This window comes from Microcaecilia unicolor, chromosome 1 (genome assembly GCF_901765095.1).
Source record: "Microcaecilia unicolor chromosome 1, aMicUni1.1, whole genome shotgun sequence".
Lineage (NCBI taxonomy): Eukaryota > Metazoa > Chordata > Amphibia > Gymnophiona > Siphonopidae > Microcaecilia > Microcaecilia unicolor.
Window position 1 is genome coordinate 142101 of NC_044031.1, and position 24307 is coordinate 166407.

General features: G+C 45.2%; 1 protein-coding gene across 1 annotated transcript in view; it reads right to left on the reverse strand.

Annotated features, from left to right (window-relative positions):
* Nucleotides 1–9244: 9244 nt before the first annotated feature.
* LOC115460003 (regenerating islet-derived protein 4-like) overlaps nucleotides 9245–24307 on the reverse strand; it is an 87063-nt gene continuing 72000 nt past the window's right edge. The window contains exons 6-8 of the mRNA XM_030189865.1: nucleotides 13402–13539; nucleotides 12822–12936; nucleotides 9245–9524 (exon numbers count right to left, since the gene is read on the reverse strand). Of these exons, the coding sequence (XP_030045725.1) occupies nucleotides 9457–9524; nucleotides 12822–12936; nucleotides 13402–13539 (321 nt within the window). The 3' untranslated portion in view covers nucleotides 9245–9456. The remainder of the gene's footprint in view (nucleotides 9525–12821; nucleotides 12937–13401; nucleotides 13540–24307) is intronic.

Genomic DNA, 24307 nt, shown 5'->3' on the forward strand with positions numbered 1-24307 from the left:
AGATGGGTACCCTTCTCTTTCAGTTATGCCCCTGATAGTGTACAAACCCTTTTCCCATAATTTTAAACTGAAATTTTCTCAAGAAACAGGCATTTTCCCCCCATAGTTTTCAAATGAAACCTTTTGTAGAGGTAGAAACTAAACAGCCAAAAACTCTTGTTCTAAAAGGCAGTTATTTTCTGTTCCTTGGCTGCTGGAGAGGTAGCTCATCCAGTGACCTCAATTAAGTGTTAATTAAGGTGTGGGGAAGTAGAATACTTGCATAGGTTGCTGAGTCAGCTTCAAGGACCCTGTTTAAAAAAAGGCCCCTTAGATTCAAAACTATATAAAGAGGAAAGATCCTACTGAACTTTCTTTCTGAGAAGTTCCAAGAGAAGAGGACATTTCTCTGGTAAGTGAACGCTATTTTGCTTTGTGCTTTGGGAACTTAAAGATTGGGGTTTAAAGGAGGAATTGTAGGTTAGTGTTAGGCAAAATAAAAAGTATAAAAAGCAATTTTATCAACTAATCTCCATAGATTTTTCCACTTAGTTTTAAAAACTTTGTATCACATCATCAACAGATAGAATCTAGCAGGCACTGCAGGATCTAGTTTAGTCTTCCCACCACTCTTCATTTATAGTCAGTTATTGTAATTAGGGTAACAAGCAAGGAGTGCTCTTACAGAGTTTTAAATACATTTCATTACCATCTAAGAAGGAAATACTAAATAAATCATACAATATACTATATAAACTAAAAGACATTTTTATGTTAGGCTAATATCCTTAATATTGTAGCAAGCTTTAAATGATTGAAAAACTCAAAAACGCTAAGATGGAGTTGGCAGTCCAGCAGCGAGAGGGGTGCTATCCAGTCTTTTGCACTGAGTGTCACATGTATGATTATCTCCTAGTTGGTGAGATGTCATATGTGTGTGCCCGATGCAAAGAGCTCCTAGCTCTCAGAGAACGTATCCGTTCTCTTCAGGCTAGAGTAGCAAACTTGGTGGAGCTGAGGGAGACAGAGAGGTACATAGAGGAGACCTACAGGGATGTTGTAGAGAAGTCCTAACTCCAGTCTGGTAGCCCCTGTGCTACCTTGGAGGAGGGAGGTCTCCTAGAAGGAAAGCAGCACCCTGGTGAAGTAGGAAGTACTCCTGTAGCCAGGACCTGCCCACCAGGGGATATACTATCATCTCCTACTGAGGATATGTCTCCAAGTGCTGCCCATCTTTCATTTCGATAATACGGTCGGGGATGCCCAAATCAGCAAATTTAGGTCGACCTTAGAGATTGTCGTCGCCAGCAGAGATGGTTGTCCCCAGAACTTGGTCATTCCTGATTTTCGGCGATAATGGAAAGCGAGGATGCCCATCTCAGAAACGACCAAATCCAAGCCATTTGGTCATAGGAGGAGCCAGCATTCGTAGTGCACTGGTCCCACTAACTGAACGGAAAAAGCCCTTCCCTTACCGATCTCTTAGCGATTCGGAAAGGAACGGGCATGCATGAAAGAAATCGCATGCAAATAAGCTGCTCACTGTAAGCTCATTTGCACACGATTTCCTTCCTAAGGAGGGGAAGCCAGTGCAGAGCACCAAGTATTATGCGTGACTGCTCTGCGCATGCCAAAGATGACTTCATATATGCAGACAAGCTGCGTGTATAATAGCCATCTACAACCTTAAATAAATTGTCATCTACTACCTTAGAAAAATGCAAGTCCAGGTGAAAATGTCCAAGTGTTTGTCAGGAATGTCTCTTTTTTTTTGTTACATTTGTACCCCGCGCTTTCCCACTCATGGCAGGCTCAATGCGGCTTACATGGGGCAATGGAGGGTTAAGTGACTTGCCCAGAGTCACAAGAGCTGCCTGTGCCTGAAGTGGGAATTGAACTCAGTTCCTCAGGACCAAAGTCCACTTTTTTGTTTTTTTTGAGTATGGGTGAAGGATGTCCTTCGCTATGCCTCCGTCCCTGCGATGGCAGTTGAGGATGTCCAAAATGTGATGTTTCTGTGAGAAGGACGTCCATGCCTTTGCTGTGCCTCTGACACCCCTTTTATTTGGATATTAGATCACAAGGCACAGCAGTGGGATTTACTAGGGTGTGTGTGTGTGTGTGTGTGTGTTTTTTCCAAAATGTTTGAAAGAAGGACGTCCACGCCTTCGCTATGCCTCAGCTGACACACACATACCTCCGTTCCCCCTCCCCAGGGACCTGCATACTGCTGCGATGGACCTCAGTATGACATTTCAGGCTGGCAAAAAAAGTTTTTAAACTTATTTTTTTCAGGGTGGGAGGGGGTTAGTGACCACTGGGGGAGTCAGGGGAGGTCATCCCCGATTCCCTCTGGTGGGAAAAAAATGGCCCAAGTAAAGTTGCCCATGTGCTCATCAGGGACGCCCTTCTTTTTTCCATTATCGGCCGAGGACGCCCATCTCTTAAGCACGCCATAGTCCCACCTTCGCTACGCCTCCGCCACGCCCCCATGAACTTTGGTCATCCCTGCGATGGACTGCAGTTGAGGACGCCCAAAATCGGCTTTTGATTATGCCGATTTGGGCGACCCTGAGAGAAGGATGCCCATCTCCCGATTTGTGTCAGAAGATGGGCACCCTTCTCTTTCGAAAATGCCCCTGATAGTGGAATTAGAAAAGGTGCATAGAAGGGTGACGAAAATGGTAAAAGGGATGGGATGACTTCCCTATGAGGAAAGGCTAAAGCGGATAGGGCTTTTCAGCTTGGAGAAAAGGCGGCTGAGGGGAGATATGATAGAGGTCTATAAAATAATGAGTGGAGTTGAATGGGTAGATGTGAAGTGTCTGTTTACGCTTTCCAAAAATACTAGGACTGGGGGGCATGCGATGAAGCTACAATGTAGTAAATTTAAAACGAATCAGAGAAAATGTTTCTTCACTCGACGTGTAATTAAACTCTGGAATTCGTTGCCAGAGAATGTGGTAAAGGCGGTTAGCTTAGCGGAGTTTTAAAATGTTTGGACGGCTTCCTAAAGGAAAAGTCCATAGACCGTTATTAAATGGACTTGGGGAAAATCCACTATTTCTGGGATAAGCAGTATAAAATGTTTTGTACATTTTTGGGATCTTGCCGGGTATTTGTGACCTGAATTGGCCACTGTTGGAAACAGGATGTTGGGCCTGATGGACCTTTGGTCTTTCCCAGTATGGCAATACTTATGTACTTATATCTGTAAAAAAGGAAAACCACAAGTGAATCCTTCACTTACTCCTCAACAAAAGAGGAATTAGAAGTAAACAACTCTCATTACACATGAGATACATAAAGAACCATGAAAAATAGTCCATTAGAGGCCCTATATTTATTTATTTATTGCATTTGTATCCCACATTTTCCCCACCTATTTGCGGGCTCAGTGTGGCTTACAATACATTGTGAATGATGGAAATACAATTTGTTACAATTAGATTATGGGTTACATTGTGAGGGTTATGGGAAGACAAAGTCAAAATATCATTAGGGGAATAGAACAATCGAATGTAAGAATGGGAAAATGATAGGGCGATAGAACAATAGTAAGAAACATTCGGGTATAACAATTTTATCTGTGGGTAGTGTTTTAAATGTGGTGAGAGTACGGGGGAAGAGAATTCAGAAGAGAGTGTATTGATACATTTCTATTAGTGTGTATGGACTTCATGTGTTTTGATCCTTGCTATAAGTTTTATCAAAGAGATGAGTCTTCAATAGTTTGCGGAAGTCGGTTAATTCGTAGGTCGTTTTCAGGTTGCGTGGTAGTGTATTCCAGAATTGCGTGCTCATATAAGAGAAGGTTGATGCGTGCAGTACTTTGTATTTTATGCCTTTGCACTTCGGGAAGTGGAGATTGAGAAGAGTTCGGAATGATCTTTTAGCTTTTCTGGGTGGCAGGTCTATTAAATCAGACATGTATGCAGGGGCTTCCCCGTGAATGATTTTATGAACTAGGGTGCATACTTTAAAAGTGATACGTTCCTTGAGTGGGAGCCAGTGTAGTTTCTCACGTAAGGGTTTTGCACTTTCGTATTTTGGTTTTCCGAAGATGAGTCTGGCTGCTGTATTCTGGGCTTTGAAGTTTCCTCAGTATTTGTTCCTTGCAGCCTGCGTATAGTGAGTTGCAGTAGTCCAGATGACTGAGTACGAGTGATTGCACTAGGTTGCGGAAGACAGATCTTGGAAAAAATGGTCTTATTCTTTTCAGTTTCCACATGGAGTAGAACATCTTTTTGGTTGTGTTGTTCGCGTGAGTCTCAAGTGTTAGGTGGCGGTCAATAGTGACTCCAAGTATTTTTAAAGTTTCTGAGATTGGCAGATTTAGTTTAGGTGTGTTAATAGCGATAAAATTTTTGTGTTGTATTGGGAGGTAAGTATGAGGCATTGAGTTTTTTCTGAGTTTAGTTTCAATTGAAATGCATCTGCCCAGGTGTTCATGATGTGTAGACTTTGGTTGATTTCGTTGGAGATTTCTTTAATGTCTTGTTTGAAAGGAATATATATCGTTACATCTTCGGCGTATATGTATGGGTTAAGGTTATGGTTTGATAGAAGTTTTGCCAAGGGGATCATCATTAGGTTGAAAATAGTTGGTGAGAGGGGGGATCCTTGCGGTACTCCACATTCAGCTGTCCATGCAGCAGACGTACTACTACTACTTAACATTTCTAGAGCGCTACTAGGGTTACGCAGCGCTGTACAAATTAACAAATAAGGACGGTCCCTGCTCAGAAGAGCTTACAATCTAAAGGACGAAATGTCAAGTTGGGGTAGTTGAGATTTCCTGAGAAGAGGTGTAGTGATTAGGTGCCGAAGGCGACATTGAAGAGGTGGGCTTTGAGCAATGATTTGAAGATGGGTAGGGAGGGGGCCTGGCGTATGGGCTCAGGGAGTTTGTTCCAAGCATGGGGTGAGGCGAGGCAGAAAGGGCAAAGCCTAGAGTTGGCGGTGGTGGAGAAGGGTACTGAAAGGAGGGATTTGTCTTGAGAGCGGAGGTTACGGGTAGGGACGTAAGGGGAGATGAGGGTAGAGAGGTAAGGAGGGGCTGCAGATCGAGTGCATTTTTAGGTGAGTAGGAGAAGCTTGAACTGTATGCGGTATCTGATCGGAAGCCAGTGAAGTGACTTGAGGAGAGGGGTGATATAAGTATATCGGTTAAGGCGGAAGATAAGACGTGCGGCAGAGTTCTGGATGGACTGAAGGGGGGATAGATGGCTACGTGGGAGGCCGGTGAGGAGTAGGTTGCAGTAGTCAAGGCGAGAGGTAATGAGAGAGTGGATGAGAGTTTGGGTGGTGTGCTCGGAGAGGAAGGGGTGAATTTTGCTAATGTTATAGAGGAAGAAGCGACAGGTCTTGGCTATCTGTTGGATATGCGCAGAGAAGGAGAGGGAGGTTGCGGGCAGATGAGACGGGGACGATGAGGGTGTTATCAACTGAGATAGAGAGTGAAGGGAGAGAAGTGGGTTTGGGTGGGAAAACAATAAGTTCAGTCTTGGCCATGTTCAGTTTCAGGTGGCGGTTGGACATCCAGGCAGCAATGTTGGATAAGCAGGCCGATACTTTGGCCTGGGTTTCCACAGTGATTTCTGGTGTGGAGAGATAAAGCTGGGTGTCGTCAGCATAAAGATGATAGTGGAAACCATGAGAAGAGATCAGGGAGCCTAAGGAAGAGGTGTAGATTGAAAAAAAGAAGGGGCCCAAGGACAGATCCCTGAGGAACTCCAACAGAGAGCGGGATAGGGGAGGAGGACAAACCATGAGAGTGTACTCTGAAGGTACGATGGGAGAGATAAGAGGAGAACCAGGAGAGGACAGAGCCCTGGAACCCAAAGGAGGACAGTGTGTCAAGAGGTAGGTTGTGATTGACAGTGTCAAAAGCAGCGGATAGGTCGAGGAGGATGAGGATGGAGTAGTGACCTTTGGATTTGGCGAGGAACAGGTCATTGCAGACCTTAGTGCCATTTCTGTCGAGTGTAGGGGGTGAAAGCCGGATTGAAACGGATTGAGGATGGCATGAGAGGAGAGAAAATCAATGCAGCGGCTGTGAATGGCGCGTTCAAGTATCTTGGAGAGGAAGGGTAGGAGGGAAATGGGGCGGTAGTTGGAGGGACAGGTAGGGTCAAGTGATGGTTTTTTGAGGAGTGGTGTGACCACAGCATGCTTGAAGGTGTCCGGGACAGTTGCAGTGGAGAGAGAGAGGTTGAGGATATGACAGATGGTGGGGGTGATAGTAGGAGTGATGGTGTTAAGTAAGTTGGTGGGGATGGGGTCTGAGGAACAGGTGGTGGATTTCGAGGAGGAGAGGAGATGGGCGGTTTCCTCTTCGGTGATAGCAGGAAAAGAGGAGAAGGAGGCCTGGGTAGGTTGGTTGAGAGAGTGGGTTATAGGATGAAGAGGAGGAGAAGGTTTGGTGGTGAATTCGAGGTTGATCTTCTGGACCTTGTCACGGAAGTAGTCGGCCAGAGATTGAGGAGAGAGTGAGGGAGGGAGAGCGGAGGGCACTTTGAGGAGGGAGTTGAGGGTGGCGAAGAGACGACGAGGGTTAGAGCTGAGGGAATTAGTCAGTTGGGTGTAATAGTCCTGTTTAGCGAGGAATAGGGAGGATTGGAAGGAGGATAGCATGAATTTGAAGTGAATGAAGTCAGTATGGGCGCGAGATTTCCCCCAGAGGCGTTCAGCCGAACGGGCGGAGGAGCGAAGGTATCAGGTGCAAGGGGTCAGCCAGGGCTGGGGATTGGTACGCCTTGTGGGACAGGAGATGGATGGTGCAAGGGTGTCTAGAGCAGAGGAGAGAGTGGCATTGTAAGTGGAGACAGCTTTGTCAACAGATTTGGAGGACATGATGGAAGGGAGGAGATCAGAGATACTAGAGGATAAGGTGGGGGGGTCAACAGCCTGGAGATTTCTGGACGTAGTAGTTAGTGTTGGGCGAGATTGAGGGGGAGGGTGCTGAAGTGTGAATGTGATTAGGTGATGGTCAGAGAGAGGAAGAGCTGAAACGCAGAAATTGGAGGGTGAGCAAGTAGAAGAGAGGACAAGATCAAGACAGTGGCCAGATTTGTGAGTAGGGGTGGTGGGGCTCAGTTGGAGGTTGAAGGAGGAGGTAAGAGTGAGGAACTGAGAAACATATGAGACGGATGGGTTATCAGTGTGAATGTTGAATGTTTGTAATTACTGATTGTATTTTGATAATATACCCTTTTACCTTTTTATTATGGATTATGATATTTTATATTTTTATGATTTGTGTTGATTGCTTTATTTGTGTAGTTGTTTGTAGACCCCTGGTGCAGGCCGGTAGGACCGAAACACACCTCGTGTTGGGTTGCTTTTTGCTTACTGTTTTTGAATAAAGAGCTTTTTTAAGGACACCATCTGAGCAGTGGCGTACCAAGGGGGGGGGGGGGGCGGTCCACCCCGGGTGCACGCCGCTGGGGGGTGCCGCAGCGCGCGCCTGTCATCTCCGAGTTCGCTAACTTTGCTCGTTCGCTGCAGCTCCCTCTGCCCCGGAACAGGTTACTTCCTGTTCCGGGGTAGAGGGAGCTGCAGCGAACGAGCGAAGTTAGCGAACTCGGAGATGACAGGCGCACGCCGCGGCACCCCCCCCCCCCCCCAGTGGTGTGCACCCGAGGTGTCATTTCGCCAGGGGGGGAGGTGTCATTTCGCAGGGGGGGCACGCTGCCCGGGGGGGGGGGGGGGCGCATCGGCGATCCGCCCCAGGTGTCATCCAGGCTAGGAACGCCACTGCATCTGAGAAAGGTTGTTTTTCTTCACTTGTTCGCTTGGCATTGATCTTCAGTGGAGAAGTTACCTTCTGTTGGAGTTGACTTTGTAACGTGCTGTCCCACACAGGTGGCATCCTGGTTGGCATTGGAATATTTAATATTGTATCTATGTAAATTGAGCCTCTGGCTTGTTTCTCAATTATAGCACCCTTTTTCACACTTTTTGCATTGAATTATTGAGGATGAGCATGCAAAGGATCCCTTTATGTTGAAAGTTTTTCACATGTTCTCATTCATTATGTTTTATTGTTCATCCAAAATAAATGCAGATCCCTATTACTGGCTAAGGACCAAAGAAGGGAGCATGGTTTTCTGCAGCCGAAGCTTGTATGGCTGACAGTAGTGTGGATGGGGTTAAAGGGTGAGGAATGAAGGATGATAGCCACAGTTACAACAATGTAATTGGTCAAGCCTGTACAACTTACAGGACATAACTTTAACTGGTATAGTATAGAGAGAGGCAACTGGACTATCCAAATAATCCTTTTACATCTCATTCACCAAAATCCAACGCATACATCACAGGGAGCATCACAGCATATGAAAGATGAGTCATGTTTTGTACCCATATGCATTTTATTCAGAGCGGAGACAGAGCTCAGGCACAGGGGTAATTGAATTTGTGTGTGTCAGAATCACTTCCCTTGTAAAAGTCTGGCACACTCTGTGGGTCCTTGCAGACTGCCAACTGACTGACTCACTACACAGTCTCTCCTCTAATACTGGAAATGGTTGTGTTCTGAGCGTTGGGAGTTTTCGTGCTGAAGCTGGTGACACTTCAGCCCCCTCTTGGGGTCTTCATTCCATCATTGGAGCCATAAGTACATAAGTACATAAGTAGTGCCATACTGGGAAAGACCAAAGGTCCATCTAGCCCAGCATCCTGTCACCGACAGTGGCCAATCCAGGTCAAGGGCACCTGGCACGCTCCCCAAACGTAAAAACATTCCAGACAAGTTATACCTAAAAATGCGGAATTTTTCCAAGTCCATTTAATAGCGGTCTATGGACTTGTCCTTTAGGAATCTATCTAACCCCTTTTTAAACTCCGTCAAGCTAACCGCCCGTACCACGTTCTCCGGCAACGAATTCCAGAGTCTAATTACACGTTGGGTGAAGAAAAATTTTCTCCGATTCGTTTTAAATTTACCACACTGTAGCTTCAACTCATGCCCTCTAGTCCTAGTATTTTTGGATAGCGTGAACAGTCGCTTCACATCCACCCGATCCATTCCATTCATTATTTTATACACTTCTATCATATCTCCCCTCAGCCGTCTCTTCTCCAAGCTGAAAAGCCCTAGCCTTTTGCTCTTTTTTTTTTAATAAGGAGAGTGGGGAGAATTAGACCATATGAAAAGGGACAGGACGAGAGAGGAGATGTTATATTCTTCTGGAGAAAGGAGAAGCATGAAAGGAACAATTCAACAAAAACAAATTCTGTGAGACCCTCAATGCCAGTCAGAGTTTATTAACATAATATTATACTCAAAAATCTCCAGTAATAGTGTTCTTATAGATTACAGGCTTATTCAGTTATCACAACTGGTTTACAAAAGTGTAAAGATTCCACTGGGCACCAATCACATTCACTTTTTATGAAATAAGAGACTTGTGTGTTTTATGTAATGCACAGAAAATATGGATCAGCTATATCAAAGCAATCATCATTTTCCTCCTATGGTTTGAATTTGCAGATGAAATGACTAGCTGACTCACAAGGACTGTCATTCCATTTTAGAAATTCTGCAAAAGAAAAACAAAGATTTATAAATATTTAACTTTTTGGTTAAAATCTCTTTTCAAATCTAAATGAGACATCATCAAGTTGAAGAGAAGCTATTGAACACAGAAACAGAGATAAATGTAGGCAGATAAAACCATATGGCCTATCCATGCTGTCTAATAAGTACATAAGTAATGCCACACTGGGAAAAGACCAAGGGTCCATCGAGCCCAGCATCCTGTCCACGACAGCGGCCAATCCAGGCCAAGGGCACCTGGTGAGCTTCCCAAACGTACAAACATTCAATACATGTTGTTCCTGGAATTGTGGATTTTTCCCAAGTCCATTTAGTAGTGGTTTATGGACTTGTCCTTTAGGAAACCGTCTAACCCCTTTTTAAACTCTGCTAAGCTAACCGCCTTCACCACGTTCTCCGGCAACGAATTCTAGAGTTTAATTATGCATTGGGTGAAGAAACATTTTCTCCAATTTGTTTTAAATTTAGTACACTGTAGTTTCATCGCATGCCCCCTAGTCCTAGATCCTATGCACTTGTCCAAAGCTCTCTTGAATTTTAGACCCTGTTTTTGTTGCCACCACTTCCACTAGAAAGCCGTTCCACAAAGAAGTATTTTCTCAGGTTACTTCTGAGTCTGTCCCCTCTCACCTTCAACCTGTGCCCCCTCATTCCAGAGCTTCCTTTCAACTAAACGAGACTCGCCTCCTGAGCATTTATGCTGCATAGCTATATAATTGTCTCGATCATATCTCCCCTCTTCTGCCTTTCTTCCAAAATCTACATATTGAGATCGTTAAGTCTGTCCCCATACGCTTTATGAGGAAGACCAGTGAATGCAGGAATCATTATTATTATTATTATACACTAGTAAAAAAGGCCCATTTCTGAAAGAAATGAAACGGGCACTAGGAAAATGATGATGTAATTGCAATTATCTTTTTAAGGGAACCATTACCAAAAATCAGGGTATATAATGAGTAATATCATGTTTTTTAGAAAATTGTATGTATAGTATTTTACTATTTAAACAATTTTTATTGATGACAGTTCCAAGTACACAAAGCCAACATTGTAAATAATATGTACAGGTAACCTTCTACCTAATACAACAAGTTATCTTTTAAAATAAACAAAAATCGCCATCAATTTTTAAACTTTAACAGAAGGACCCCCTTTTTTTTTATCCCTATCCATCTATGTTATGTATGTAAACTGATAGTAAAGTTATCAAAAACATCATCAACTAATTCCCAACGCATTATAACACCCTATCGCAGCCCTTAACAAAATCCACAGTGCGCTGGATGTTTATTCTCAATATGGATTGAAATATCCCCCTCCTCTCCTCCCCCCCAACCCTACTCATCCACTTCTCTCTTAGCTTTATTGTACTTCTTCCCTCCCCCCCCTTTCCCCCCCTGAGGCATCAGTTTCCTTAGTCACAGGGATGTATGGTCACCTTTTATGTTAGAGTTTGTCATGTAGGAATGCGAGGGTCCCCCAACCGGTTAACAATATAGCTACGGGCGCGAGGCGCAAGGGCATGTATATAATTTTTCTAAGTAAGATATAGTTCTTTTTGTCTTTTGAATCTCAAAGCGACAGCTCGGACGTCCATTAACAATAAGGCGTGAAATCTGTTACGCCATTGCCAGTATGTAGGAGGCTCCTGTTTAACCCAATTGACCAGTATGCATTTTTTACCTACTAAGCAGGGCCGGTCTTAGCAAGTGCGGGGCCCTATGCAGACCAATTTACGGAAGTTACATCAGAGGGCGGGACTTGAGGGAAGGCCGGCCAACGACGAAGCGAGTTTTCTTCTCTCAGACGCGAGGCACCGCCGCTTGGAGGTTTTTTAAAAATGCTGGGTCAGGTGAGGTGCGGGCGGGTCGGGTGGCAGAAGAGGGTCGTTTGGCGGGTCGGGGAGGGGGAGGCTCAGACGGGAGGGGTCTCAGGTGGCTGGAGGGAGGGGGAGCAGCAGGGGAACGAAGAGACTCGCGTGGCGGGACATGGGTGGAGGGCAGGCGAGTGTGGTCAGAGAGGTGAGGCAGAGGCGAGGCAGAGGCGAGGCAGAGGCAAGGCGCGGGGCCCTATGCGGCCACCTCGGTCGCCTCTGCCTAAGACCGGCCCTGAGTAGTGGAGTGCCTCAGGGATCGGTGCTGGGGCTGATTCTGTTCAATATATTTGTGAGTGACATTGCTGAAGGGTTAGAAGGTAAAAATTTGCCTTTTTGAGGATGATACTAAAATTTGTAACAGAGTGGATACCCGGGAGGGAGTGGGAAACATGAAAAAGGACCTACGGAAGCTAGAAGAATGGTCTAAGGTTTGGCAATTAAAATTCAATGTGAAGAAATGCAAAGTGATGCACTTAGGGTGTAGAAATCCACAGGAGACGTATGTGTTAAGCGGGGAGAGTTTGATAGGTACGGACGGGGAGAGGGATCTTGGGGTGATAGTAGCTGAGGATCTGAAGGCGACGAAACAGTGTGACAAGGCGGTGGCCGTAGCTAGAAGGTTACTAGGCTGTATAGAGAGAGGTATGACCAGTAGAAGAAAAGAGGTGTTGATGCCCCTGTACAAGTCGTTGGTGAGGCCCCACCTGGAGTATTGTGTTCAGTTTTGGAAGCCGTATCTTGCTAAGGATGTAAAAAGAATCGAAGTGGTGCAAAGAAAAGCTACGAGAATGGTATGGGATTTGCGTTACAAGGCGTATGAGGAGAGACAAGGCGGACAGATTAAGAAAAAACTATGAAGCGCCTCGCATCTGCTCTGCTCTGCTGTAAAGGAAGCAAATCGCCTCATCACGTCGGCCTTTCCCTCACTGTGTCCAGCCCTCGTGGAAATAGGAAGTTACATCAGAGGGCAGGACACAGTGAAGGAAGGGCCGACGTGACGAGGCGATTTGCTTCCTTTACAGCAGCGCAGAGCAGATGCGAGGCGCTTCATAGTTTTTTTTTAAGGCTGGGTGCCGGATGGCAGGAAAAGAGGGTCATCTGTCACACCAGTGGAGCACCCCCTCACCTGCTGACACCTGGGACAGACCGCCCCACCCTTGGTACGAGGGTGTTGGCTGGGCAGGCCTGGAGGGAAAGTGGCTGGGCCTGGGCCCGTCCAGGCCCGCCCGCGGCTACGCCCCTTTTTATCATCTTCATGCATACCTGTGAACTCTGCCTGTGCTCTCCTCAAACTCCACCCCTCTACACGCCTACTGACAAGTACAAGTTCACAGTTTTAATCTTGAGTTTTCCACCAGGTCTCCTCCGTCTCTCCTTCTCCCAGTTCATTAATGTACTCACTTTCATTGCACCGTAACTCCACACAGTATTCATTGTTTTCATGGTTGTCTGGTTGTTGTGCTTCCCAAGATCTGTAGTTATACATGGAACCATCAGCCCATTTCCAGCGACGGTTCTAGAAAGATCAATCCAGGAAGAGCAGAATCTTAAGATCACGTTATCTTACAACGGTGATCAGTGAACAGCATATTCCCTTGAGAAATAGATCTTTCCAGTGTGTGTTAGGCTAAGAAAGATATTTCTTAAGAAAAGGTTACCCTACCAGTGTGTGTTCATAAAATTATTCTTAAACAATAATTTTTTCATTTTTCGAAGAAATTATGGAGGAGTAGCCTAGTGGTTAGTGCAGTGGACTTTGATCCTGGGGAACTGAGTTCGATTCCCACTGCAGCTCTTTGTGACTTTGGGCAAGTCACTTAACCTTCCACTTTGAATGTAGTTGCAAAATACCACAGAAAGGCAGTATATCAAGTCCCATTTCCCTTAATAAAAAAGGGCTCTGATAAGAGCAGATTAATATAAGCATTCATTATCCTAAGGTAAAGGTTTGCCTTGAGAAAAAGAATTAAGATCACAATACCTCCTCAGGATCATGCAGCCCAATCCACACAACCTGATTTCTTTGATAGGCTAAAATATGTGACGCTAAGATGGCTGCCTCAGACGAGTCAAGAATGGAAGCCAAGTGTGCTCCGTGCCCATAGGACTGGCATTCGAACTGTAGGAAAAGAAACAAATTCTCCAGTCAGCTATACAGAAAGGAGAGAGTAGTCAGTGTACATACTTACAATGACAGGAGGCAAAGGGGAGAGATATTAGAACATAAGTATTGCCATACTGGAACAGACTGAAGGTCCATCAAGCCCAGCATCCTGTTTCCAACAGTGGCCAATCCAGGTTATAAGTACCTGGCAAGGTTCCAAAACAGTACAATACATTTTACAATGCTTATCCTAGAAATAAGCAGTGAATTTTCCCCAAGTCCATTTTAATAATGGCTTATGGACTTTTCTTGTAGGAAATTATCCAAACCTTTTTAAAACCCCGCTAAGCTAACTGCTTTTACCGCATTCTCTCGCAATGAATTCCAGAGTTTAATTACACGTTGAGTAAAGAAATATTTTCTCAGATTTGTTTTAAATTTGCTACTTTGTAGCTTTGTTGTATGCCCCCTAGTCCTAGTATTTTTGGAAACAGTAAACAAGAGATTCACGTCTACCCATTCCACTCCACTCTTTATTTTATAGACCTCTATCATATCTCCCCTCAGCTGTCTTTTCTCCAAGCTGAAGAGCCCTATCCGCTTTAGCCTTTCCTCATAGGGAAGTCATCCCATCCCCTTTCTCATGTTCTTTGCCCTTCTCTGTACCTTTTTTGAGATGCGGTGACTAGAACTGCATACAGCATTCGAGGTGCGGTCACACCATGGAGCGATATAAAGACATTGTAACATTCCTAGTTTTGTTTTCCATTCTTTTCCTAATAATTGCTAACATTATATTTGCTTTCTTAGCCGCCGCTGCACATTGAGCAGGGGTGACAGGGGCAGTTGGACAGGGCCCCACGCTCCTAGGGGCCCCGCACCTCTGGCACGTCTGTCCTGCTGTCTTGGAACAACTCCCTGCTCCGTTCCTTAATGTGCATCCACATTTCAGTAGAGAGCATCAGGCAGCGGGAGCGATTTTCATATTACTATAAATCATTTCTACAGCGCTACCAGTCATACGCAGCGCTTCACAATTGAACATGAAGAAAAGACAGTCCCTGCTCAAAAGAGCTTACAATCTAAATAATACAGACAGACAAGACAATTAAGGGCGAGGGAAGTACTGGGTGAGAAGGAACAAGGGGGGGGAGGCAAATGAGTAGTGGCTAGGAGTCAAAAGCAGCAGTGAAAAGGTGGGTTTTCAGCATAGATTTGAAGACAGGTAGAGCTGGAGCTAGACGCACAGGCTCAGGAAGTTTATTCCAGGCATAAGGTGCTGCGAGAGAAAAGGAACGAAGCCTGGAGTTAGCAGTGGAGGAGAAGGGGGACAGCAAGAGAGATTTGTCCAGCAAGCGGAGGTCACGGGAAGGAATGCAGGGAGAGATGAGAGTGGAGAGGTAATGGGGGCTGCAGAATGGATGCATTTAAAGGTGAGTACGAGAAGTTTAAACTGAATGAGGAAGCGGACAGGGAGCCAGTGAAGTGACTAGAGGAGTGGGCTAGTGTGGGTATAACGATTTTGGCGGAAAATAAGCCGTGCTGCAGAATTTTGGACGGACTGGAGAGGAGAGAGATGTCTGAGCGGAAGACCAGTAAGAAGTAAATTGCAATTATCCAAGCGAGAGGTGACAAGGGTGTGGATAAGGGTTTTGGCAGTGTATTCCCTTATCCTTATTGATCCTGTCTGTTTGTCCTGATTTAGATTGTAAGCTCTTTTGAGCAGGGACTGTCTTTCTTCATGTTCAATTGTAAAGCGCTGCGTACGACTGGTAGCGCTATAGAAGTGATTTATAGTAGTAGTAGTATTCAGAAAGGAAGGGGCGAATTTTGCTAATGTTGTAGATAAAGAAACGACAGGTTTTGGCGATCTGTTGAATATGTGCAGAGAAGGAGAGAGAGGAATCAAAGATGACACCAAGATTACGAGCCGAGGAGACAGGGAGGATATGAGAGCCATTAACAGAGATAGAGAATGGGGGAAGAGGGGAGGAGGGTTTAGGGGGAAAAATGAGAAGTTCAGTTTTAGTCATGTTTAGCTTCAGATGACGAAGAGACATCCAAGCAGCAATGTCAGACAAGCAGGTTGAAATTTAAGGATGAGATTTCAGGGGTGGAGATGTAGATTTGAGAATCGTCTGCGTAAAGATGGTACTGAAAGCCGTGGGATGAAATCAGGGTACCAAGGGAAGAGGTATAGATGGTGAAGAGGAGGGGTCCAAGGAGAGAACCCTGAGGCACACCAACTGTAAGAGGGATGGAAGTTGAAGAGGAACCGCCAGAGTGAACACTGAACGTGCGAAGTGAGAGATTGGAGGAGAACCAGGAAAGAACAGGACCCTGGAATCCAATCAAGGATAGCATATCTAGGAGTATGTTGTGGTCAACAGTGTCGAAAGCAGCAGATAGGTCAAGAAGGATAAGGATAGAATAGAGACCTCTGGATTTAGCCAGCAGTAGGTCATTAGAGACTTTGGTCAGTGCAGTTTCAGTAGAGTGACGAGGGCGGAAACCAGATTGGAGTGGGTCAAGGATAGGTTGAGAAGAAAGAAAGTCAAGACCTTTCTTCCCAAGGACTGTTTTCCCCGTAATCTGGTACAATCAATGGTGCTCAGTCATCTAGACTACTGCAACGCACTCTACACCGGCTGTAAAGAGCAAATAATCAAGAAACTTCAGACAGCCCAGAACACTGCAGCTAGACTCATATTCGGTAAAACAAAATATGGAAGTGCCAAACCTCTACGAGTAAAGTTACACTGGCTCCCACTTAAAGAGTGCATCACGTTCAAAGTATGCTCCCTAGTTCACAAAATCATTCACGGAGACGCACCAGCCTACATGTCAGACCTGATAGACTTACCACCCAGGAATGCTAAAAGATCATCCCGCACATTCCTTAATCTGCACTTCCCCAACTGCAAAGGTCTAAAATACAAACTAATGCATGCGTCAAACTTTACCTACTTGAGCACACAGTTATGGAACGCATTGCCGCGCAACTTAAAAATGATTTACGAACTAACCAACTTCCGCAAACTACTGAAGACCCATCTCTTTAATAAGGCATACCACAAAGATCAACAAATGTGAACATACACCACTCCTCCATATATACTCAGAACTGTCTTATAATATCTGCTTGTTATATTATTATCATGTTCTAACACTATCTTGTTACCCATGATTCTTCTGTAATACTAAATGTCTAGTTTCTAATATATCTTCACCATTCACGATGTATTGTAAGCCACATTGAGCCTGCAAAAAGGTGGGAAAATGTGGGATACAAATGCCATAAATAAATAAATAAGACAAGGGCAGTGAACAATGCATTCAAGTAATTTTGAGAGGAAAGGGAGAAGGGAGATGGGACGATAGTTGGAGGGACAGGTAGGGTCAAGTGAGGGTTTTTTAAGGAGTGGAGTGACAACAGCATGTTTGAAGGACGTAGGAACAGTTGCAGTGGAGAGTGAAAGATTAAGGATGTGACGGATGACAGGAATGATAGTAGGAGAGATAGTGTTAAGTAGGTAAGTGGGGATGGGATCAGAGGAACAGGTATTACATTTAGAGGAGGAAAGAATAAGGGCAGTTTCCTCAGTAGAAACTTCTGAGAAGGAGGGAAAGGAAGGAGAGGAAGGAGAGTAGGGGGTGAGGACTAAGGGAGAGAGAGGTGGGGAGGGTTTGGATGAAAATTCAAGGTTAATCTTACGGATTTTATCGTGGAAGTGCTCAGCTAGGGTCTGAGGAGAAAGAGATGGGGGAATTGGGGGCGGAGGTACCTTGAGAAGAGAGTTCAGTGTGGCAAAGAGATGTCGAGGGTTAGAGCCAAGGGAATTTGTCAATTGGGTGAAGTAATCCTGTTTGGCCCATGAAGGGGAAGACTGGAAGGAGTTAAACATGAATTTGAAATGAATGAAGTCAGCAAGGGTGCGGGATTTAAGCCAAGAACGCTCAGCAGAGCGGGCACAGGAACAAAGGTAGTGGATTTTAGAGGTCACCCAAGGCTGGGGTTTGGTACACCTAGTAGGACGGGGCATGGAAGGGGCAAGAGTGTCCAGAGCAGAGGAGAGGATGGTATTATAGGAAGAAACGGCTTCATTGACAGATTTAGATAGAGTGGTGGAAGGGAAAAGGTAAGAGACACAGGAGGACAGAGTAAGGGGGTCAATAGCTTGAAGATTCCTAGATGTGGGGGTTGAGATTGGGTGGGGGTTGAGATTGGGTGGGACTGGGGAGGAGGGAGCATTAAATGTCATCTGCCATTTAGATGCCCAGTCTCCCAGTCTCGTAAGGTCCTCTTGTAATTTTTCACAATCCTCCCGCGATTTAATGACTTTGAATAACTTTGTGTCATCAGCAAATTTAATTACCTCACTAGGTACTCCCATCTCTAGGTCATTTATAAATGTTAAAAAGCAGCGGTCCCAGCACAGACCCCTAGGGAACCCCACTAACTACCCTTCTCCATTGAGAATACTGACCATTTAACCCTACTCTCTGTTTTTTATCTTTTAACCAGTTTTTAATCCACAACCGATATACTCATATCACCCTTCTCCTCAGGTCACTTCACTGGCTTCTAATCAGATACCGCATTCAGTTCAAGCTTCTCCTTCTTACCTACAAATGCACTCAGTCTGCTGCCCCTCAATATCTTTCTACCCTCATCTCCCCTTATGTTGCCGCCCGTAATCTCCGTTCACAGGATAAATCCCTCCTCTCAGTACCCTTCTCCACCACCGCCAACTCCAGGCTCCGCTCATTCTGCCTCGCCTCACCCTCTGCTTGGAACAACCTTCCTGAGCCCTTACACCAAGCCCCCTCCCTGCCCATCTTCAAGTCTTTGCTTAAAGCCCACCTCTTCAATGCTGCGTTCGGCACCTAACCCTTACCGTTCAGTGAATCCAGACTGCCCCAATTTGACTGCCCCTATCAGACTTACTGTTCACGTGTCCTTTAGATTGTAAGCTCTTTGAGCAGGAACTGTCCTTCTATGTTAAATTGTATAGCGCTGCGTAACCCTAATAGCGCTTTAGAAATGTTAAGTAGTAGTAGTAATAGGACACTACCTCCTTTTGAATATGCTTTGTAATTTTGTTCTTTATAATAGTCTCTACCATTTTACCCAGCACGGATGTCAGGTTCACCAGTCTATAACTTCCCGAATCACCTCTGGAACCCTTTTTAAAAACTGGCATTACATTGGCCACCTTCCAGTGCTACTACTACTACTTAGCATTTCTAAAGCGCTACCAGGGTTACGCAGCGCTGTACAATTTTAAACGAGGAAGGACAGTCCCTGCTCAAAAGAGCTTACAATCTAAAGGACAAGTATGCTCTGGTACCATGCTTGATTTAACTGCTGGACCTGTAGTAAGACTATTTTCTTGCAATGTATTTAGTTTAAATGTTTAATAGTATGAATCAATGATAATGCTTCTTTTTATTATAAGACATACCCCTTTTCTCACATCAAAGTTTTCACCTTCCCCCGATGAAGCTTATGGTGAAACATTACTGTTGATGCTTTAATTATTTGTCCATTCAAGAACTGAGATGCATTTCAGTGAGTCCGTCATCGTCAGTGGCATTGAACACTGTTCGGTTTATACAGCAGAAGGCTAGCTGCACTTTGATTTCTTGAATTACATCTACCATAAGAGAGCGTATGTGAACTGAATGTTTTAGCTGTTGGTACAATGTGCTGTGAACAACATTTGCCATCTCATTCAATTAATATGTGGCTTACAGAGTATGGAAATGAAAACATCGTTACATGATTTGAAAAAAAAAAACAGTCAATCATAAGCTGAGGCGAAAGAGGAATTCAGATGGAAAGGTGTTAGGTAAGGTCGTGTGAGAGGTGTCTTAGGTGTACTTGGGTAGTTTAAGGAATGATTTGTTTCATTGAGGGTGACTTTTGTAGGCTCTGTTGAAGAGATGTGTTTTCAAAACTTTGCGAAAGCTTGTTAGATTGGTTATGGTTTTCAGGGCCATGGGTAGTAACATAACATAGTAGATGACGGCAGAAAAAGACCTGCACGATCCATCCAGTCTGCCCAACAAGATAACTCATATGTGCTACTTTTTGTGTATACCCTACTTTGATTTGTACCTGTGCTCTCCAGGGCACAGACCGTATAAGTCTGCCCAGCACTATCCCCGCCTCCCAACCACCAGCCCTGCCTCCCAACCACTGGCTCTGGCACAGACCGTATAAGTCTGCCCAGCTCTATCCTCGCCTCCCAACCACCAGCCCCGCCTCCCAACCACTGGCTCTGGCACAGACCGTATAAGTCTGCCCAGCTCTATCCTCGCCTCCCAACCACCAGCCCCGCCTCCCAACCACCGGCTCTGGCACAGACCTTACAAGTCTGCCCAGCACTATCCTCGCCTCCCAACCACTAGCCCTGCCTCCCGATCTTGACTAAGCTTCTGAGGATCCATTCCTTCGGCACAGGATTCCTTTATGCTTATCCCACGCATGTCTGAATTCCGTTACCGTTTTCATTTCCACCACCTCCCGCGGGAGGGCATTCCAAGCATCCACTACTCTCTCCGTGAAAAAATACTTCCTGACATTTTTCTTGAGTCTGCCCCCCTTCAATCTCATTTCATGTCCTCTCATTCTACCATCTTCCCATCTCCGGAAAAGGTTCGTTTGCGGATTAATACCTTTCAAATATTTGAACGTCTGTATCATATCACCCCTGTTTCTCCTTTCCTCCAGAGTATACGTTTAGTTCAAGTAGTGCGTTCCAAGACTGTGTGCTTTTGTATGCAAAGGTAGTAGCATAAGCCTGTTTGTATTTCAATCCTTTACAGCTGGGGAAATTCAGGTCGAGGAATTTGCAGGCCGATCTTTTGGCATTCCTGGGCGGTAAGTCCACTTGGTTTAGCATATAGAGTGGGGCATCTGCATGAATGATTTTGTGTACAGTCGTGCAGATCTTGAACTCAATTCGTTTCTTGAGCAGGAGCCAGTGCAGTTTCTCTCTGAGGGGTTTCGCACTTTCATATTTAGGTGTTCCAAAAATGAGTCTGGCTGCGGTGTTCTGGGCTGTCTGGAGTTTTTTGATGGTCTGTTCTTTACAGCCTGCGTACAGAGCGTTACAGTAGTCCAAGTGGCTTATTACCAATGACTGTACTAGGGTGCGGAAGATGTTTCTTGGGAAGAAAGGTTTTATTCTTTTGAGTTTCCACATCGATTGGAACATTTTTTTCGTCGTATTCTTCGCGTGGGTGTCAAGAGTGAGGTTTTGGTCAATGGTGACTCCAAGAATTTTCAGATTTTCTGAGATAGGAAGTGTGCAGTAGGGTGTGGTTATTGTAGGGTAGTTGTTTGTATTGTATTGGGAGGTGAGAACTAGACATTGAGTTTTTTCTGCGTTGAGTTTTAACTTGAATGAGTCCTCCCAAGAGTGCATAGTCTGGAAGCTCTGGTTGATCTCATTGGTTATTTCATTTAAGTCGCTTTTGAACGGGATATGGATCGTAACATCATCGGCATATATGTAGGGGTTAAGGTTTTGGTTGGCTAGGAGTTTGGCTAGTGGTATTATCATTAGGTTGAAGATAGTTGGTGAGAGGGGGGATCCTTGGGGAACTCCGCATTCTGGTCTCCAAGGTGGTGATCTGTCCATATTCGTTATTACTTGGTAGGATCTGGTGGTGAGGAATCCTTCAAACCATTTGAGAACTGGGCCTCCAATTCCGAAGTACTCTAGTAGGTGTAATAGTATTCCATGATCCACCATATCGAAGGCACTAGACATGTCGAATTGTAGAATGAGTATGTTCTTGCCGGTTGCGATCGTTGTTTTGAATGTGTTCATTGCCGACACTAGTACAGTTTCAGTACTATGATTTGATCGAAATCCTGATTGAGACTCATGTAGAATTGAGTGTTTGGACAGGTATTCCGTGAGTTGTTTCATCACTATGCCATCCATCAATTTTGTTGTGAGTGGGATGGAAGCAACTGGTCGGTAGTTGGTTAAGGCCATTGTGCTTTTCTTGGTATCTTTAGGCAGAGGAGTGAGTAGGATATTTACATTTTCCATGGTGAAGAGTCCGTTTATGAGTCTGTACTACTACTATTTACTACTATTTAGCATTTTTATAGCGCTACAAAGCATATGCAGCGCTGCACAAACATAGAAGAAAGACAGTCCCTGCTCAAAGAGCTTACAACCTAATAGACAAAAAATAAATAAAGTAAGCAAATCAAATCAATTAATGTGAACGGGAAGGAAGAGAGGAGGGTAGGTGGAGGCGAGTGGTTACAAGTGGTTACGAGTCAAAAGCAATGTTAAAGAGGTGGGCTTTCAGTCTAGATTTAAAGGTGGCCAAGGATGGGGCAAGACGTAGGGGCTCAGGAAGTTTATTCCAGGCGTAGGGTGCAGCGAGACAGAAGGCGCGAAGTCTGGAGTTGGCAGTAGTGGAGAAGGGAACAGATAAGAAGGATTTATCCATGGAGCGGAGTGCACGGGAAGGGGTGTAGGGAAGGACGAGTGTGGAGAGATACTGGGGAGCAGCAGAGTGAATACATTTATAGGTCAGTAGAAGAAGTTTGAACAGGATGCGAAAACGGATAGGGAGCCAGTGAAGGGTCTTGAGGAGAGGGGTAGTATGAGTAAAGCGACCCTGACGGAAGATGAGACGGGCAGCAGAGTTTTGAACCGACTGGAGAGGGGAGAGGTGACTAAGTGGGAGGCCAGCAAGACGCAGATTGCAGTAGTCTAAACGAGAGGTGACAAGGGTGTGGATGAGGGTTTTGGTAGAGTGCTCGGAAAGAAAGGGGCGGATTTTACGGATGTTGTAAAGAAAGAAACGACAGGTCTTGGCAATCTGCTGGATATGAGCAGAGAAGGAGAGAGAAGAGTCAAAGATGACCCCAAGGTTTCGAGCTGAGGAGACAGGGAGAATGAGAGAGCCATCAACAGAAATAGAAAACGGGGGGAGCAGGGAGGTGGGTTTGGGGGGGAAAATGAGAAGCTCGGTTTTGGTCATATTTAATTTCAGGTGGCGTTGAGACATCCAGACAGCAATGTCAGACAAGCACGCTGAAACTTTGGTTTGGATGCAAGGTGAGATATCAGGGGTAGAAAGGTAGATTTGGGAGTCATCAGCATAGAGATGGTAGGAAAAGCCATGGGATGAGATTAATGAGCCAAGGGAAGAAGTGTAGATAGAAAAGAGGAGGGGACCAAGAACAGAACCCTGAGGTACGCCGACAGGCAGAGGGATAGAAGTAGAAGAGGATCCACCAGAGTGAACACTAAAGGTGCGGAGGGAGAGGTAGGAAGAGAACCAGGAAAGGACAGAGCCCTGGAATCCAAGTGAGGACAGGGTATCGAGAAGTATGCTGTGATCGACAGTGTCAAAAACAGCGGAAAGATCAAGAAGAATGAATATTGACCTCTGGATTTAGCCAATAATAGGTCATTGGAGACTTTAGTAAGCGCAGTTTCGGTTGAGTGGAGAGGGCGAAAACCAGATTGTAGTGGGTCAAGAATAGCATGTGAGGAGAGAAAATCAAGGCAGCGGCGGTGAACAGCACGCTCAAGTAATTTGGAGAGAAAAGGAAGGAGGGAGATGGGTCAGTAATTAGAGGGACAAGTAGGGTCGAGTGAAGGCTTCTTAAGGAGAGGTGTGACCACAGCATGTTTAAAGGCAGCAGGGACAGTCGCAGTGGAAAGTGAGAGGTTGAGAATGTGACAGATAAAAGGAATAAGAGTAGGAGAGATGGCATTAAGAAGGTGGGTGGGAATGGGATCAGAGGAACAGGTGGTACATTTTGAGGAAGAAAGGAGAAGTGTAGTTTCCTCAATAGTAACTTCAGGAAAGGAGGAAAGGGAATGAGGGGAAGGAGAGAGAGGGGAACGGACTAGTGGAGGGAGAGCTGGTGAGGTAGAGAAAGCAAGGTTTATCTTTTGAACCTTGTTGTGAAAGAATTCAGCAAGGGTCTGAGGAGATAATGCAAGTGGCAGATGAAGTTCAATGTTGACAAGTGCAAAGTGATGCATGTGGGTAAGAGGAACCCGAATTATAGCTACGTCTTGCAAGGTTCCGCGTTAGGAGTTACGGATCAAGAAAGGGATCTGGGTGTCGTCGTCGATGATACGCTGAAACCTTCTGCTCAGTGTGCTGCTGCGGCTAGGAAAGCGAATAGAATGTTGGGTGTTATTAAGAAGGGTATGGAGTCCAGGTGTGCGGATGTTATAATGCCGTTGTATCGCTCCATGGTGCGACCGCACCTGGAGTATTGTGTTCAGTACTGGTCTCCGTATCTCAAAAAAGATATAGTTGAATTGGAAAAGGTACAGCGTAGGGCGACGAAAATGATAGTGGGGATGGGACGACTTTCCTATGAAGAGAGGCTGAGAAGGCTAGGGCTTTTCAGCTTGGAGAAGAGACGGCTGAGGGGAGATATGATAGAAGTGTATAAAATAATGAGTGGAATGGATCGGGTGGATGTGAAGCGACTGTTCACGCTATCCAAAAATACTAGGACTAGAGGGCATGAGTTGAAGCTACAGTGTGGTAAATTTAAAACGAATCGGAGAAAATTTTTCTTCACCCAACGTGTAATTAGACTCTGGAATTCATTGCCGGAGAACGTGGTACGGGCGGTTAGCTTGACGGAGTTTAAAAAGGGGTTAGATAGATTCCTAAAGGACAAGTCCATAGACCGCTATTAAATGGACTGGAAAAATTCCTCATTTTTAGGTATAACTTGTCTGGAATGTTTTTACGTTTGGGGAGCGTGCCAGGT